The sequence below is a fragment of the Lissotriton helveticus genome, chromosome 2_1 (assembly GCF_964261635.1).
Source record: "Lissotriton helveticus chromosome 2_1, aLisHel1.1, whole genome shotgun sequence".
Taxonomy (NCBI): Eukaryota; Metazoa; Chordata; class Amphibia; order Caudata; family Salamandridae; genus Lissotriton; species Lissotriton helveticus.
In genome coordinates, this window is record NC_136059.1 from 1,505,431,803 (window position 1) to 1,505,451,107 (window position 19,305).

Genomic DNA, 19,305 nt, shown 5'->3' on the forward strand with positions numbered 1-19,305 from the left:
TGAATCCCAATTATAATTAAACCAGGTTCCTTGCATATGGAGGTCAACATACATTATCAAACCCCCAATCGCTCTCCCCGACGGGGATTTTTTGGCCGGAACAGAAAAACATTTGTAACCCTCTATACTGTACAGATTTGGGTCAACCACCCATGTTTCTTGGAGACATATGATTTGAAAGTTAGTTATGTAGTTCCGCCATTCCTGGTTGCCAAATTTAGCTGCCAATCCTGCAATGTTCCAGGATATAATTTGAAAATTATCATAATCGTCTTCCACGGGAGACTCTTTTAAGGCCCTTAGTGAATGCTCTTCCTTATCTGCCTGTATACGTAATCTATTATTGCGGAGTTCTGGTGTAATGTCACTGTTCCGTCTAATTCAATCGTGGGTTATCTTTTGATCTGATTGATCTAATTGCTCTATTTTTCCTTTCCCCCTTTTTTTCTTATCAAATTCTTTTTGCTACCTCCTCTCCCATCACTATGTCCCAAAGAACTCAGTGTGCCAATTCCTAACCCAGTAGGCCCTCCCTCCTTTGGTCTCATTATGGGATCAAGAGTGCTAGTTTCCTTCATTGGAAGTCAGTCCACCTCTTCAAGAGCACTGAACCTATTCCAGTGCACATGTTGAGATAGGAAAGGGTCATAAACTGGAGTGGCTTGGTGAGGCATTTGCCATTGGGTGGATCTATACTGTGGTTTCACCTGTTGAACCCTGCCCATAGGGATTCTATTTATCTGCACTGGTCTTTGGGGTATGTGAGGATAAAAATAGGATAAGTGTAAGGGGTGGATTTGTGTTTGAGCTCCACTATGGGGTGCATTGCATATATAATTCACTGCTGCAATGTCTCTAAAATTTACTGTTATTATGTCTCCTGCTATTGTTTTTATTCCTCTCCCAATCCACTCTCCCCTTCTGACTGTAAGTATTTCACCGCACATATTTGGGGGTAGAGGTCTATTTATCTGCAGCCATTGTACACATTTGTTTCTTAGTTCCAAATGTGTTTCTCTTTTTCCCTCTTTTAATGGTAGGACTCCTGTCAGTACCACCACAAAGGGCAGAGCTTCTGGTGGGAGATTAATTGCCCGAAATCGTGTTGGTCTTGTTTTTTCCGGTGCATTCTTTGAGGGAGGGGGGTTTGCGATAATCTTTTCTCTTGGCGTTTGATCTGATTTTTCATTTGGGACTTGGGGAGGTCTTTTGCATTGTTTAGTTTGACCCTGTGTCGCCTCACTGAAGCTGCGAGAGTTCGAGGGGACTGAGGCTTTCTGTACTGTTGGGGTATTCATTTGCCTGACATTGTTTAGTTTGTTTGGAGTAGATTCATTAACTAGCACTGCCTTATCTTTTAGTGACTTGTTGGACATGCCCCCGTCATGTCCTACTTTGGACAATACGTTGACCTGTCCCGGTTGCCTAGTGGTAACTACCCCCTTGTTGTTTATTAAAGATGTTAATCTATCGATTTTTGACATGAGGGGTTTGATCAGGGCAGTAATTGTGTCTTCTAAATCTGCTTTCAGGTCGGCTACCATATTTGCAACCCAGCAGGGTATTCCTGGTGTGGAGGTAGTTATGGGTGCTACTAGATTATGATTTGTTATTTTGTTTTGATGCTTTTTTCTCCCCTGTTTTTGACCATCTCTGGGTATTTTTTCTTCCATATTGTTTGGGATCGCCGTTTCTGTGTCGCATGTGGTGCTTAGATTAGTGTGGATATTCACTCTATCCCTCGTGGTCTCGGTGGGAGCCTGGGCACATGGAAGCTCAGCGAAGGAGGAAGTGTCTGGGTCGTCTGTAGCATCTAGAGTGACTACTGACAAATCAGGTGTCGCTTCCTGCGTACCCTGGATAATGGTCAATGGTGGTAGGGACATCCTTCTCTCTGTGTTTGCTATCGCGTTAGCTACAACCCCTATTGTCTGCTGTAGCATTTTGTCGATTGCTGTGAGTGTGGGTACTGGCTGTGGGGAATCCTCCTTCTGTTTAGTACTAGATCTTAGGGTGGGCATCCTAGAACTTTTAGTTACCTTCCTCATTCTTAATCACCGGTCAGGCACAACGTACACAGCTTGAGTCTCCGTTCAATAAACTGGTCACAGTAATGCCTTTAGTGTGACAATAGGAAGGATTTAGGGGGATGCCCCAGCCCAGCCTCTTCTGGCCTCTGAGGGCCGTAGAGGGCCCGCCCTTTGCCCGGCGTCCCGCTTGCGTCCCGCGAGACGTGTCGGGCGTCGTTTTTAAGCGCCGCCTGGCGCTCCCAGGTGACGCGGATCACCGCAAGGGTTTGTAGGTAATGAAGTTCGCCCCTCGCCGGCCTCCTCTCGGCGGCCCCGCTCTAGATGGAGAAAGAGCAGCCGGGCAGCGGGAGACAGGCGGGCGGGTCCGCGCTAGTAACGAGGGGTCCGCAGAAGATTCCTTGCCAAAATAGAAACAGCAACAAGGGCAAGTAAGGTCCCACCTCTCAATGTGTCTGGTGTCGTTTTTAAGCGCCGCCTGGCGCTCCCAGGTGACTCGGATCACCGCAAGGGCTTGTAGATAATGAAGTTCGCCCCTCGCCGGTCTCCTCTCGGCGGCCCCGCTCTAGATGGAGAAAGAGCAGTCGGGCAGCGGGAGACAGGCGGGCGGGTCCGCGCTAGTAACGAGGGGTCCGCAGAAGATTCCTGGCCAAAGTAGAAACAGCAACAAGGGCAAGTAAGGTCCCACCTCTCAGTGTGTCTGGTGTCGTTTTTAAGCGCCGCCTGGCGCTCCCAGGTGACGCGGATCACGCAAGGGCTTGTAGATAATGAAGTTCGCCCCTCGCCGGTCTCCTCTCGGCAGCCCCGCTCTAGATGGAGAAAGAGCAGCCGGGCAGCGGGAGACGGGCAGGCGGGTCCGCGCTAGTAACGAGGGGTCCGCAGAAGATTCCTGGCCAAAGTAGAAACAGCAACAAGGGCAAGAGCAGATATGCCCCTGTGCTGGTTAGTCCTATTACTGCCAGTGCAAGTGAGCAGGGAAGCCATCTTACACCATGTACTGGACACTGGTAAAAACGAGTTACCCAGATACATGATGGCTTTACTGAAAATAGGGATGTTTGGTACTAAACTACTCATCTTGATAAACTCACACTGATGCCCGTGTTGGATTTATCAAAACATGCACTCAGAGGGCACCTCTTAGAGGGGTCCTGGAAACTTAACAGCCTCTGGTGTGCTTGCTGACTGGATTCTACATGCCTGACCCCGGAGAAAAGTTTCTGACCTCCTATGACAAGAGCCTTTTGCTCTCAAGAGGTCAGGTCAGGCCTGTTTGGAAAGAGGGTGTAATTCCCCTTCCCACAGGATGGCCTACTGATTATCCTCTTGGGCTAGCGAGCTTCACAGGAACCACCTCCTTGGAATGCAAATTAGGCCCTCTCACAGGAGAGGAAGCCACCTCCCTGTCCTGAGCCCACTTGGCACCTCGACAGGAAGGAAAATGAGCTAGTCAGGCAGGTGTGCCAAGCCAAAGCTTGTACCACCCGTAAGGTGGGCTAACTGCGAGGTTTACACATATTTTGACAGGTAGGCATCTTTGTGATGGCATACCTAGAAATTCTGGGACAGGGTTATGCCCACTTCCCACAGAAGTAGTCATATAGGGGGCGTGGTGACCCCAATGGTCAGTAGCCCATTGGCTACCACCCTACACTCCCCTAACACCCCATAAATCAGTATTTAGCGGAGTCCCTGACACCAGAGAAGCAGATTCTGACGACCTCAGAAGAAGGACACTGAGAGCCAGGAAGAGCAAGAACTGAGAAGTAACAAATAACCTAGCACCAAATCTGCAGGCCTGTCTGCTGTCATCGACAATTGTACCAAAGATAATTCGTCCTGCAGCTGCTGTTCCTCTAATAGCCTGGGAAGGTAGCCGGAACATCACGGAGCAACCAGACTCTCCCATGGAGTAGTGGAACTACTTCCTGCACCCTGCAGACACCCATGAAGAACCAGGAGGACTCTGAACCTCAAAAACCTGATATCAGAAAGCACCAGTGTATCCGTGACCCCCAGCCCGAGTAGAAGTGGGCCAATGGTGCCAATGAGGTCGTGAGACCCTCCACAGTCGCACCCTACCTTGAATTCGCCCCGACTGGACTTCCAGTCGCCGGCTGCAGCTTCTTGTGCAGGCCCTCTAAACTGTGAGTGTCTACTGCAGCACAGATCTGATGTCTAAAGACACAACGGTCAGTGCATGACTTCCTGGCCAGTGGAACCTCCCTGTCAGTGGTGAAGCTTCCTTTGTCAGTCACTGAGCGTCGGTCTCACTCGCCCAGTGAGTCTCAAACATTTTTGTTCTAGCAGGAATCACATTGACTGTTGCTGCACCGAACTTCTGAGTGTTTCCGCCTGTTAGTAAACTACCTTTTAGCGCAGTTGAGACTAGATTTCGCACATTTCTCTTTCCAAAAGCACCACCTAATATGATTGCTATGTTTTTCAGTATTTCGTCTGTTTTTGTTGTCTAATATTGTTCCTTTGATCTGTGGGTGATTGAATACACTTTGCATTCTGACTCTCTGTATTCAGCTTTTTTGCCCCCTTTTAAGTAGAGTGTAGTTTTTGTGCCACTTGTGACTCTGAGCATTCCTTTTCTGTATTGTGCCCATAAGTAACGGGGTCTTTGTGACCACTTTCTGTGCCATCGTGTTTTCCCGCCGTTACTGCCCCCGCTCCCGCCTACCAGCTGCTCGTTCCCTCCTATACTTAAATGGCCGCCGCTGCGTGGTCACACAGCGGACGCGCCGAAGGCGTGCCTAAGGCAAGCCCGTCTGCACCCGTCCACAACCTGCCCATGACCAGCGCCAGGAACCCTGGTCCTACGACCATCCACCGCTACGACTCTACCACACTCGACGCACTCAACCCTGGAACCATCAGAGACTGCCAACGAGCCTCACCAAACACCACCCACGGCCATTTCTCCTGCCTCCACTGCCGCCGGACCTTCACCACCACCCCGGGCTAAAGCACAGCCATCCACAGCACCGACCCCCTCTCAACTGCATCCTCCTCAACGTACACTCCGTACACAATCATGCCATAGAAATCTGCAACCTACTCGAATCCCTCTCACCCGACATCTCCTTCACGGAGACCTGGACCAACTCCACCCCTGCTCCCGACTTCCACACCGCCATCCCGGGCGGATACAAGAACCAAAGAAAGGACCGCCCCAACTGCCCTGGAGGAGGCCTCGCCATCGTCCACAAGAGCGCCCTTCACCTCACCACCTTCAGCGAAACCTTGTCCTCCGCTGAACACCTGCACTTTCAGATCCTGACCAGCCCCAACACCACGCTCCAAGGAACCCTCATCTACAGACCCCCTCGGCCTCTGAACACCCTTTGCCACCACGATCACCGATTTCATCACACCTCACGCCATTGCAACAATGAACTAAATGCTCATCGGAGACCTCAACTTCCACCTCGACAACCCCAGCGACCCAAAATCCACCACCCTCCGCGACGACCTGGCTAACATCGAACTCAACCAATTTGTCACCTTCCCCATCCCAAAGAGCTGGGCACACCCTGGACCCCATCTTCTCGGCAGGAAACAACGTGCACTTCAGCCACACAACGCAGCCGCCATGGACAGACCACAACTGCGTGCACTTCACCGTCAACAAACCCAAGGCGCCAAAACCAGCCCTCCAAGAAGAAACTGGAGCAAGGTGACCTACGAACAGCTATACTCCAACCTCACACCAGACAAACACACCTGGACACCCAACGCAAACACCGCAGCCAGAGGACTTCACACATGGATTTCCAACTGCGCAGATAAACTCGCCCGCTACGCAACCCCCGGCAAATAGTGCCCCAGAAAAGCCGCCTGGTGCACCACCGATCTCCAAATAGCCAGACACACCTGCAGACGCCTGGAAAAGAACTAGAGGAACACCAAGACAACAGGAAACCACTCAACCTACGTCATGACGGACTACCACAACCAAATATGAACCACCCAGAGGAACTTCATCCACAACAAAATCACCACCAACTCCAAGGAACTCTTCAGTGTCATTCAGTAATTCGCAAACCCACGCAGTGAAGCCACAGGCATCACACCGTCCCAAGAACTCTGCGACAAGCTTGGAACGTACTTCCACCTCAAGATCAAAGCAATCTACGACAGCTTTACCAACCACCCACAAGACGCCACACCCAGCCCCCCGCCTCCCAGAAGCACCAGTCAGCCCACCGTCGCCAAATGGACACCGATCACAACCGCCGCCACCGCCACAACCATGAAGGGCATCCACTTGGGGGCCCCCACTGACCCCTACCCCCGCACATCTACCACAGAGCCACAGACGCCATTGCACCCAAACCACAACGTACCATCACCACCACCCTCGAAACAGGCACCTTTCCAGACAACTGGAAGCAAGAAGAAGTCAGGCCCCTGCTTTAAGAAGCCCACTGCTGAACCCACAGACCTCAAAAACTACTGCCCATCTCACTCCTCCCCTTTGCGGTCAAAGTGGCGGAGAAAACAGTCAACAGGGAGCTAACACATTTCATCGAAGAGAACGCCGTCCTCGACCCATCCCAATACGGATTCCAAAACAACCACAGCAACGAGACCGCTGATACACGCCGCCACAGACGACATTCGTGCACTCCTGGACCAAGGCCACTCTGCAGCCCTCATCCTACTCGACCTGTCAGTAGCCTTCGACACAGTTTCTCACCACACGCTAGTAACCAGACTACACGACGCCTGCATTCAAGGCACCGCCCTGGACTGGATCCGATCATTCCTCACCGGTAGAACCCAAAGGATCAGACTACCATGCTTCCACTCCGCCCCCACGATCACCTGCAGAGTCCCACATGGTTCATCTCTGAGCCCGACCCTCTTCAACATCTACATGGCCCCCCTCGCAGCCATCATACAACAACACGGCCTCAACATCGTATCCTACGCCGACGACACCCAGTTCATCCACTCCCTCACCAGAGATCCCACCACCGCAAAACTCAACTTCCAGAAAGGTATGCAAGACATCGCAATCTGGATGACCAACAGCTGCCTCAAACTCAACGCCGAGAAGACAGAAGTCCTCATCCTTGGCCCACCCCATCAGCCTGGGAAAACACCTGGTGGCCCACCACCCTCCGAAGCCCACCTACACCCACAGATCACGGCAAAAACCTCTGCATCGTACTCGACTCATCACTCAACATGAGCCGACAGGTCAACACTGTCTCCTCCAGCTGCTTTAACACCCTCCGCAAGACTTTCAAATGGATCCCTCCCGAATCAAGAAAGACAGTAACCCACGCACTCATCATCAGCAGACTGGACTACGGAAACACGCTCTACGCCGGCATAAACAAGGTCCTGCTTCGCAAACTCCAGAAGATTCAGAACACCGCGGCCAGACTCGTCCTCGGCATCCCCCACCACGAACACATCAGCCAACACCTACGGAGACTACACTGGCTCCCCGTGGATTAGAGAGTCACCTTCAAAGTCCTCACTCACGCCTACAAATGCCTGCACAACACCGGACCCCAATACCTCAATGACAGAGTCAACTTCCACGTACCCAAACGGAACATCCGATCCTCCAACCTCGCACTGGCCGAAACCCGGCGCATCCACAGAGCCAGAGCAGGCAGAAGAGCATTCTCTCACATTCCAGCCAAGACTTGGAACGAACTACCGGTAGACACCAGACTCTCGCCTTCCCTAAACACCTTAGAAAAAGACCCTCAAGACCTGGCTCTTCGGCTGAACAGATCTGTGCGCTTTCCCCCCTCCCCCCTCCCCCAGCGCCTTGAGACCCTCACGGGTGAGTAGCGTGCTTTTAACACCGCTGATTGATTGATTGATCACTGCACCCGTGCCCTACAGCCGAGGAGAAGTGGCCCGAGCATCTCAAGGACTGAGCCCCCATGTGGATTCAACCGGACTGGCCTCCCAGTCCCAGCCTCTTTCTCCCACAACCATTTCCCATTGAAACCCACAGGGCACCTAACACTGAAAAGCACCTCTGCACCCGGGCATCTGAAGTCCTCCCGAGGTGACCTGTTGGTGCTGCCTTGGACCTTGCCCCATATGTACCTTAACTCGAGAAGATTGATCCTGCAGGAATTGGGTATAATCTTGTCCCAGAGTTCCTAATTCTGCATCAAATGGTGGAATTTTTCTTAAGGGGGACACATCAGGCTGCCCACCTTAGGGGAGTCACTGGCCTGGTAGTGCACCACCCCTCCCTGCATATCTAATGTCCCCGAGTGTCCTAGTGCCAAATGGGCCCACGGCAGGGGGTTGGCATTCCCCTGTCTGGGGAAGTCGTGGTTACATATCAAAGGTGGCAGAGGCCTTTGAAGCCTGCTGCCTTGATATGCTGATTACTTAGTCATCCTGCTTGGAGAAGGTGACAACACCTCTGGACAAAGCAGGCACTGTTTCTGCCCTCAGAGAGTGTAGGCTCTCACCTGCAGGGGGGCAAAAAATGGTCTGTGGTGGCAAGCTGGTCTACACCAGTCAAGTAGCACACTAGAGGCTGGTAGGTTTTCATGCCCACTGTGCGCATGCATTAATAAATAACCACTGAAATCAGTGTGGGTTTATTAATAGAAGGTGTTTGATAACAAAAACTATAGATTTCAGAGAAGCCATCATGAAGGAGGGGAACTCGTTTTTACCAGTGTCTAGCACATATACCTAAAATGGCTTCCATGTTCACCTGTGATATCTAAGAATTGACTTCTATATCACATGGGCATATTTGCTCATGCAGATATGCGCACACATGTAGTATAGTGCACCCTGCCATAGGGCTGTAAGGCCTGCGGAAGGGGTGGCTTACCTATACTTCATGCAGTGTCTGCAGGCATGGCACACAGGGATGTGTGCCATGTTGTGTTTTCACTTTTTTCTGCACTAAGACACGCAACTTGCAATGCCAATTTGCATGTAGATGCTGAGGGGTCCCTTAGAGTGGAACAATTAATGTTGCAGCCCTTGGAGACCATCTTCAACCTCCTTGCCAGGGGTACCATTCACTAGGGACTTACAGCGGTGCTAATGGTATTGCCAATTGCGGTAACAACTGCACACTTCAGGAAAAGAGACCTGCCACTGGAGTCCTAGACAGCAGGAACCCAGTGTACTTCTGTCAAATTTGCATCAGATATCAGGCAAAAAGTGGGAGTTACCACATCATAAAGGGGCAATTTCCTACAATGCAAAGTTTGAATAAGACACTAAACATTTTGATTGAGAGGGCTCCTAGTCCGTACATTTATATTTTTCTCCCGAATGTTGGTACGCTAAGAAACCGAGAAATAACACATGCTATGGATATACCAACACACCATATAACATTTAAATACAGTCTAATGATGAAAAAGACAAACAGGACAGATGAGTGAGGACAAACTACAGGACAATGAAAAGAGAGCTAAAAAGCTGGGCAGAAAATGGCAGATTGGAGACGTCAAACCACTGTAAGTTGTCAAGGCAAAAAATGGTGAATGGGCAGAATTAGATAACTTAAAAGTATATCTAGAGGAACTGGACAGGCTTTGAGGAAATGTGCGAGACTTGAAATCTAGGTCAAGTTAGTCAGAGGGTGCAAGGAAACATTATGGATCGATGATGGAGGGTAGAAAATAAGTCAAAGACAATCAGGGGGGAAAAGCTGGGTAGAGAACTGGAGTAAGAAGAAGAGGCAGATGATCAGGCTGAAGAGCTTTGCAAACAAAAAGATACAGCTATGAGTGCATTACAGGCAGCACTCTGGGGGAAGACTGCACAGAAAATGGTTGCTCAATACAACAAGAACAGGTAGAGAAACACCCAACTGATTACCCGAAATTTCTTTTGCAACATCTGGGGATTCAGTGAGCGGAAGAGATGTATTAAGGTCCTTGCTGACATCATTACATCTGTAAAATAAAACAAGCAGGTGAATATTGTCAAATGGCACTTTAGGAGCATGCTCGATAGCACACCTGCTTAAAATAAACTAGCTACTTACCTCTAACAATAGGTTTGCAGATTGAAACATTTCTACAATTAGATACTGTGCACTATTTCACCATTTGGTGGTTGGGACAGGATTTGTTTTCTAAATATTCTTATTTTAAGTGTCAATCAAAGGTGGAGTTCATATGATTCACTATGGCATCAAATGTAAATCCACATTGCCAGAGTTCGTAGTCCCCATCTTTAGACCTTTTTTTCATTGTTTTACTAAGTTATGCTTATTTTTATGGCACACATGTCACCTGGGAGGGAATCCTGCCGTCTAAAAAGGGAGGGGCTTGCAGGTCTAATGTGGAGTGGGAGATCATGCTATGCTTTGGGGTGAGGTACAAGAAGACAGGGTCCCTGGCTCTAGCACAACGCATCCAGATGTAGGGGAATAAGAAATTGGCTGACTGGAGGTGTCTGCTGGTGTGTTACAAGGGGCATGGCTGTTGGGGTATGCTGGGCCTAGGCTGTGGAGTACTCTGTGTATATGTGAGGAGCTTAAAGAGGACATGCTTGTGGATTGGGAGCCAGTGGTGGTCCTTGAGGTGTTTGGATATGTGAGTGCTGTGTTGAAGTTTAAGAGCAAGCCTTGTAGCAGCGTTCTGTATGACTGTAAAGCCTCTTGATGTGTAAAGAGGCGATGCTGAAGTAGAGGGCGTTGCTGTAGTCCAGTTTGCTAGCGATCAGAGCTTGTGTGACAGACCCACATGTGTAGATTGGGAACCATTTGAAGACTTTTCCTGAGCAACTTGAGTGTGTTGAAGCAGATAAATGCGACTGTGTTAACTTGGTTAGACATCTAGATTTAGTTGCCATTCATGATGCCTAGATTCCTGGCATCAAATTCTGGTCTCATGGAGGCTTTGGATGAGGACAGGGGGAGATCGTGTTGAACGCAGCCAGTACATCAAGGAGTGACGCTGTGTGCCCCTTGTCTATGATGAAGCGGAGGTTGTTGATGGCAGCAAATGAATACTCATTTTAAAGTATGTGCATCTACGGACTATAATCAGATATCTTATTTGTGCAAGAATTTTCATGGCAAGGGTCACATGTGAAGAGAAGAAATTCATTCTGAAAGCCTTTTTTCACATGAAAGTATCTGGCTTCTTTTGGAATGGTAACTGTTCTAGATTCACGTAGTGCATAGGTTATGTAGCATGTTTCACTCATTTTGATGTAGGAGTGCAGTATGGCTTGTGGTAAGTAACAGTCTAAAGATCCATCTTATGTAGATTTCTTTTTGTATTTGGATCTTGGAAGAAAGATGAACATTGCAGTATTTGTTTGCTTAAAATCAAAACTAAACACTGAACATTTTAATTTTTTCCTATTACCACCTTGCTCTCTGAATTTGCATGAAAGGTTCTTATATTATTAATGCTTGTATTTTACTAACCTTACGTAAACAGATAACACTTCTTGTGTGGCCTCTAACTACAGATAAATGTACTCTTATTGAAGCTTACATTTGTTTGGTGTCTAAAAATATATTAGTCCCTGACTGTCATTTGTTTCAATTCATCTCCTTTTCAGATCCATTGTTCTTACATTAAATGTATCCATTTTTAGCCACACAACACTTCAAGTTGCTGGTTTTCCTAAGTCTTATCAGTGCCATACACCTTTGTGGTAGGAGATGTATGTTGAAATTCCAAGACTTAAGAAGCAATAGTGACAAAATCCTGTTTTTGCTTCTGGGTAATAAATTATTCTTTTTACCACTGTATGTAGTTTTACAAAAAATATGATGCTCCTGCATTCTCTGTAGTGACATTTTCACAAAGTCTGAATGCAAATAGTGGCAAACCCAAAGTGGTGCTAATGGTATCGTACTCTTCTGTCACACTTTTCAGAGGCTAATGGGGAAAGAAATCATCAGTATGCAGAAAGGTTTGGAGTCTGCCTTTACATTTTGTCCCCTGGAAAATGATAACTGTAGTAAAGTGCCCCTTTTTGACATGGTCACCCCCACCTTTTGCCCAGTACCGGATGCAATTTTAACAGAAGTGCACTGAGTTCCTGCTATCCAGGTCCCCAGTGCCAGCTCGCTTTCCCTAAAAACTGTACAATTGCTTCCCCAATTGGACATATTTTTAGCACCACTGTAAGTCCCTAGTAAAAGGTAGCTTGAGTACCCAGGGCATGGCTACTAAAGAGCATCCCTAAAGGCTGCAGCATGTACTGTGCCATCCTAAGGGCACCCTCATCTAACTCATGCAGGCTGCCATTGCTGGCTGCGTGTCTTGGTGCAGATAAAAGTGAAACCACGACATGGCACACATCCCTGTGCGCAATGCCTGTAGATGCTGCATGCAGTATAGGTAAGCCTCTACAGCAGGCCTTACAGCCCTAAGGCAGGGTGCACTATGCTACACGTGTTGGCATATCTGCATGAGCAAATATGCCCCTGTGGTGTCTAAGGCAATTCTTAGACATCAAAAGTGAACAGGGAAGCTATTTTAAGTACATGTGCTTGACACTGGTAAAAAGAAGTTCCCCGACCACATAATGGCTTCACTGGAATCTATTGTGTTTGTTATCAAGCACATTGCATTAATAAACCCACACTGATTGTAGTGGTGGATTTATTAATACATACACTTAGAGGGCACCTTAGAGGTACCCCCTGAAAACCTACCAACCTCTAGTGCGCTGGCTGACTGGTATCGATCAGCCTGTCACCACAGACTGGTTGCTGATCCCCTGCAGCTGAGCGTCTACGGCCTCTGAGGGCAGTAACAATGCCTGCGCTGGCCGGAGGTGATGTTGCCTCCTACAAGCAATATGGCTAAGTAATCAGCATAATAGGGATGGAGGTTTTAAAGACCTTTGCTGCCTTTGATATGTGACCGCGGCTCCCCCAAACAGGTGAAATGCCAACCCCCTGCCGTGGGCCATTTGGCACCAGGACAGGGGGACTTTAAATATGCAAGGAGGCGTGGTGCACTACCAGGCCAGTCACACCCCTAAGGCGAGCTGGCTGATGTGCTGCCCTTTAAAAAGATTCTGCCCTCTTGGTGATGCAGAACTAGGAAATCTGGGACAGGTTTATGTCCACTTCCCACAGGAAGTGGTCATATAAAGATAAGTACTCCTTTGGCTACCACCCGTCACTCTCCTTAGCACCAATGAATCTAGTATTTAGAGGAGCCCCTGCCACCTGGACAGCAGATTATGTCAACCTAAGAAGGAGGATACTGAAGAGCAGCGAAGAGCAAGAATGGAGCAACAGCAACTGACATATCGCAAGCCCCGCCGGACTTCCTGCTGTCCCCGACAATTGCACCAAAGACGACTCGTCCTGCAACTGCTCTATCTCCAAACACCAGGGAGGGCTGCCAGCACTTCAAGAAGCAACCAGCATCTCCCATGTAGTAGCAGAGCTACTTTCTTGCACATTGCAGGCATCCAAGAAGAACAGTGAGGACTACAGTCCACCGAAAACCCGACACTGGAAAGCACTACTGCACCAGTGCCCCCTAGCCCGAGTCGAAGTGGGCCAACAAGGTCCTGAGACCTTCCAGAGTCAAACTGCACCTTGGGTTTGCCCAGAATGGACTTACAGTCACCTCCTGCAGTCTCTTTGTACAGGCCTCCTCAAAATGAGTATCTCCCGCAGCATGGGCCTGATGCCTAAAAGCACTAAAGCACCTGAGCGTTACAGCCCGAGAAGAATTGGACCGATGGTGTCCCTAGAAGCACGAGCATCTCAAGGATTGAACCCCCCTGTAGGTTCAACCGGACTGGCCCCCCAGTCCCAGATTGCAGTCTCTTTTTCAGGACCGATTCCCATTGAAACCAACAGGGCACCCAATGCCGAAAAGCACCTCTGAACCAGGATGCAACAGAGCCTACAGAGGTGACCCGTTGGTGCTACCTTGGATCATGCCCCATACTTACCGTAACTCCAGAAAATCGGTCCTGTAATTTGCTGTTAAATACCCGTATGCATTATATGTTTTTTTCCCCCCATAGGATGCCGTAACCGCATTAGAGACAATACAAGTGTGTTTACCAGTTTTCTTCAAAACTGCAATTCTAAAAAGTACTTACCCAATAACGAAGCTCTAGGTATCTAAAATTACATTAAAAAACAAGTTATTTTTCCAAATTGGAGTGGATCTCCCTATTTATTGTGTGTGTATCATTTATCGACTGTGTGTATGCAGCAAATATCTAACACTCCTGAATAAGCCTAAGGCGGCTCGACCACACCAGCCCAAAATGAGAACCATGGGATTGTTAAAGCAAGCCCTGTCCACTCATAAGGGATACCTGGACTCTACACAATAAACCTCTTTTTGTATATTATATAAAGAGACAGCTTCCTACAATAACTCGCAACAAGTGAAAAGTGATTTTGAACAGATCATTGTCAATGTCTTGTATCAACTTCGAGAGTGTGCAGGACTTTGTTCCTCCTAACTTGTGTATGTAAAGATATAGGTGTGGTACAGTATATCTGTATTGGACCATTCCTGGTGTATGACTTTGAAATGATTTTAAGGCAGGAACACAGTCTTTAGTTGAAACTGTTTAATTACAAAGGTTAGCAACCAAAGATCTGACTTGTAGCTCCTTTAGATGTGCGCCCTCTCATGTGCAAGGTTGATGGATTGGAATCATCAATTTGGGGACTGGTTCCATGAACATTTTACCCTTTGACATGTTGTTGAGTGTCCACCACTGTAATTTGTTTTGAGCCTTGAACCACTATATCCTCCCTGTCCCCAAGCTTCTCAGACCATTGTTTTTTAAACAGTCTAATATTAATCACATCTACAGTGGCATACGTAGTATTGATAGAAAGCACTGTGCCATAATTCAAAATTGTCATTACAATTTATCCTGTCGGAAAAGGATTTGTGCTGTATGTAAACATGTTTCTGAAATGCCAGTATTCTCTTTTGTGTTGGGACTGCCATTACTATAATGACATTGAGCTTCGCATCCAAGAAAATATTCTATTGGGACAGCATAAGGAATGGGTTTCACGTGTTAACAGGGATCGCCAATTGGTATATTAGGTAAATTGCCAGGTATATACTGGTGTGGTGTTGCAAAGGGAAACTCGTCCCTACACGCCAGTTGTCTAGATATGAGTAAATATGACCCAATTGTCGACTTAAGTGCATTATCAGTGTTGGCGTTATTGCATGTGGTTTCTTTACCAGCTCTAGTCAATATCTATGACTCATGATACTAAACACTAATATGTCATTGGTGATGGCTTGTCATTGTGGAAGATAATCCTCCAGCACGCCGCTCGCAATGGTGAAGGTGCAATGGAATTCAATTATTTTCTTGACAGGAGACCAACTTTCGAGGTTTGCTCTTTGCCTCCTCCTCAAAAGGACATTGTTGAATGATGGGCTATGGCCAGTGAGAGACGACATTAGCTCCACGCTCCCTGGTTGTCAGTGAAACCAAACATTGGAATTAAGAGTTCTATGTTGTCCTCTTCTTTGGCTTGCTAGACACTGTGAAAATAATATCTGAAAGGCAAAGCATCCACAATATTTCCCTTTCATTTGTTTCTTCAATGTTTACAAGAAATGTGTGTCCACTGATCTTCTCAATATGGTTTCACCTGTGAATGGCATACCAAGGACTGTGAACTGAAACTCTAGCTTCTGTATCTCCTCCCTCTGTTGATGCCTGTATTCCAACCAATTATAGCATTTTAGTAGCTCTTGCTACGTTTTTGCCTATTACATGCAGCCCTTTCACTGTCCGTTCCTGGAGGAGCAAAAGGAAAATAGAGGGTTACTAGACCTTTCACCTGCCATAGCTACTATTAAGGAGTCTGCCTCAATCTGAGTTTTGCTGTATGCAGGATCTTCTGTGTCTTCTTGTGGGCACTTAATGCTTTAGGACAGGTCTTTTTCTGCAAGAGTAGTGCTACGGCTTCAAGCACTGTTCTTTGGTGGTGGAAGTATGTATGAGAATCGTCCTCCTTAACAGCCTTTTAATCTCCTTTCAAAGTGGAGTGAGTTCTCAGTCTGTTCTGGTGCTGTTTTGTTAATACCATGAAGGACTTTGCTTATTAACATCGTTCTTGACAGTCAAAGCTTTCAATGCTGAGGTTATATCTTTGCTCTTGGGTTCCATGCCTCTTGCACCCGATGCTAAATATCTATCTATCTATCTTTGTTTTGTAGACATGGCTAAAATAGCTTTGAAGTACCTCCACATTACAGGAGTTGCATCTTCGACACTGGAGTCCTAAAATGGCCTTATCCCTGGCCCTCGTCTTTGGCGTCTAGGCCATCGGACCACCCTCTTCAAAGAATTTCATGTCAGCCGTGGTTGGTGTTTAGCCTGTGCCATATCCTGGGACAAAGTGTGGTGAGCCCAATGCTGCTTTTCTCTAGTTTTTTAAGTTTTGATTTTAAGTAAAGATCATGCAGTACAGCCCCCAGACTCATGGTCACAGAGTATGCAGAGATTACAAACAAGCACGCTTGCCTTGAGGTGCCATTTTTGTTGCCACTTAGAAACAAACCTAAACTTAGTATTATCCATAATAAATCAACTGAAAATTACGTAAAATAGACCCATGAAAATAAGAGATCCCTCCTTTGAAACATGCACTTGGGACTCCTATGGTTGAATACCTTGTAAAACTCAATCAATAAAAATGTAATTTGACTTTTTGCTGTCTTCCGTAATAATACTGTTTTCAGTACTTGTATCACACTTCAGTTTCTTTAGCCTCTGACAATTCACCTGGTGATCAGCAACTCTCAATTTTGTTTACGAACCCATCAGCATCATGTTGAGTCATCCAGGCTTCATCTATAGTCCTTTGTTTATTCCAAAGAAATTTCCTGAACAAACAATTTGTGGAGGCATAACATACAGCATGATGAATCTAGAACAACTTCATGATGCTAAAAGTGGGAGTCTCCCTGATCTGTGCACCACTATTCCTATTTCCTGATGTCAATCTATTAATTATCCCAGGGCTGTAGTGTTTCCAGGAATGCGCTTGAAAGGACTACAATGAATTGAAGGCCACTCCCGGTTTTTCCTCCTAATCGATATGCAAACCTGCAGCTATCAGACTTGGAGAGAAATAGGAATGGAGGAGACGTAGGAGACAAACCTTCTCTTCTTTTACTATTGTGGGTCGAAATTACTCATCAAGGTTAACGGGAGAGGCCTAATTTATGAATTAAGGGGCTAGCCCTGGCAAGCTCAGATTGCAAGGCAGCACGCCCAAGTGCGCCAGTTCTCTAGGCCTGCTTCAAGATTGCTGTTAAGACTACTTCAAGACAATCCCAGTTATCTATACCGTGGTCAGATGAGGAATATACTTATGCAGGAACAGAAGGGAGCAGTCACAAGCTGGCAGACTGAAGAACTAAGAACATATACAATTCCTCGACTCTGCACCACCCGTGCCCCAGTAAAAGTTCCCTTAAATGAGCTAGGGGGAGAAAAAACTGGGTTGAGTCTTATGAATTTGAATAGAAAGGAGGGGAACTTTAATTGTAAATTTAGTAAGTAAGAGCTAGCCAACAGCACTTTAAAGGAGGTTGGAACAGACTTGAAATGTTAGGAACTTAAATGTATGAGCTTTGAGGCAAGGGTGTCAATATGAACAGTTTCTAGAAAGTTCCACTATCCCGTAGATACTGGTTTTCTCACATACATTTGGTAGGTTGAGATGAACGCAATGTTCCATATGCGTGACCACCAAAAAGAATGCTCCAGGAGTGTGTCTTTATAAAGAGGACCCCTACTTCTGCTAGGAATGAGAGTTTGATTTAATGGTATAATTTTGGACATGGTTGCATAGTCTGTATTATTACAGCTGTTTAGTATGAGCTTGAGGGAGGCCATCTAGGATACTCATGGCAATCAGTATATGAGAAACGTAGCATGAGGAGGCAACAAACAGACAATTTCAACCTGATAAACCCTGTCATACTTACTCTTATCTTTGTGTGTTTTATACAGAGAAAGGTCTTGTAACAGTTCTTCTGTCATGGCCAGTGGACATCTGGCTGTAATTTCTTTGATAGCATTGATTCTAACAAAGAAAAACAATCAAGATTTACAAATTAGATCGCACAAAAAAGGATTATGTTACTTACCCTGTAAGCATCTGTTCTTGGCATGTAGTGCTGTAGATCCACATGCTGTGCATGCTTCTGGCATCTAGTGTTGGGTTCGGAGTTGTACAAGTTGTTTACCTTTGAAGAATTGTTTCGAATCACAAGGTAGAGTGACTCCTCCTCTCGGTGATACTGCGCATGGGCATCGACGCCTTTGTTAGATTGTTTTTCCACAGGAGGGTGAGAAAGGAGTGTAATGAATGCGTATAAAATAGAGATGTCCATGTTAATATGTAAATATACGAAAGAAATGTGTGGAAAGATAACTGCAACAGCCACAAGCGTCCAGGGAGGAGGGAGGGAACATGTGAGTCTACAGCACTATGTGCTAAAAACAGATGCTTACAGGGTAAGTAACATAATCCATTCAATGGCATGTGTAGATGCACATGCTCTGCATAGACTGTAAAGCAGTCCCTCCTTAGTAGCGGTGATTAGTGTGTGGGTGTTGCAGTAGTTGGAGTAGTGTGAAAAAATATGTAGCAATGCCTGGCCTACATTGGCTTGTTGGCATACTAAAATTCCACACAGTAGTGTTTAGTAAAAGTGTGTGGTGTAGGTCCTTTACAAATGTCAGCTATTGGAATATTTCCTAAAAAGGCCATAGTTGCTCCGAGTGGAATGTCGTCTAGGAGTTACAAGTAAAAGTCTCTTGGCTTTAATGTAACACGTTTGAATGCATTTAACTATGAACCTAGCTATAACTTATTTGGATATAGGACTGCCTTGATGAGGTAGAGAAAATGCTACGAAGAGTTGCTTTGTTTTACTGAAAATCTTTGTTCTATCTATGTCGAACATGAGCGCTCTTAACATTCAAACTGTGAAGAGCTCTTTGTGCAACAGAATCAGGGTTAGGGGAAAAACAGGAAGCTTAATAGATTGAGGTGAAACTGGGAAACTACTTTAGGTAGGATTTTAGGAGTAATACTTCGATCCAGTTTATCTTTATGTATTTGCTCTAAGGTTAACGCCTGGAGTTCACCAACAAACCCGAGGGAGCTAATGGCAACTAAAAACACCACTTTCGATTATAGAAATTGAAGAAGGCTTGAATGTAAAGGCTCAAATGGAGGACCCATGAACCTTGTAGGTACAATAGTTTAGTTCTAAGTGGGTGCTGCAGGAACACAAGGTGGAATAAC

At 46.7% G+C, this 19,305-nt stretch overlaps 1 protein-coding gene across 1 annotated transcript in view; it reads right to left on the minus strand.

The window, feature by feature from the left end:
• SDAD1 (SDA1 domain containing 1) overlaps positions 1–19,305 on the minus strand; it is a 202,501-nt gene that overhangs the window by 32,597 nt on the left and 150,599 nt on the right. The window contains exons 15-16 of the mRNA XM_078676393.1: positions 17,978–18,075; positions 9,870–9,946 (exon numbers count right to left, since the gene is read on the minus strand). Coding sequence (XP_078532519.1) covers positions 9,870–9,946; positions 17,978–18,075 — 175 coding nt within the window. The remainder of the gene's footprint in view (positions 1–9,869; positions 9,947–17,977; positions 18,076–19,305) is intronic.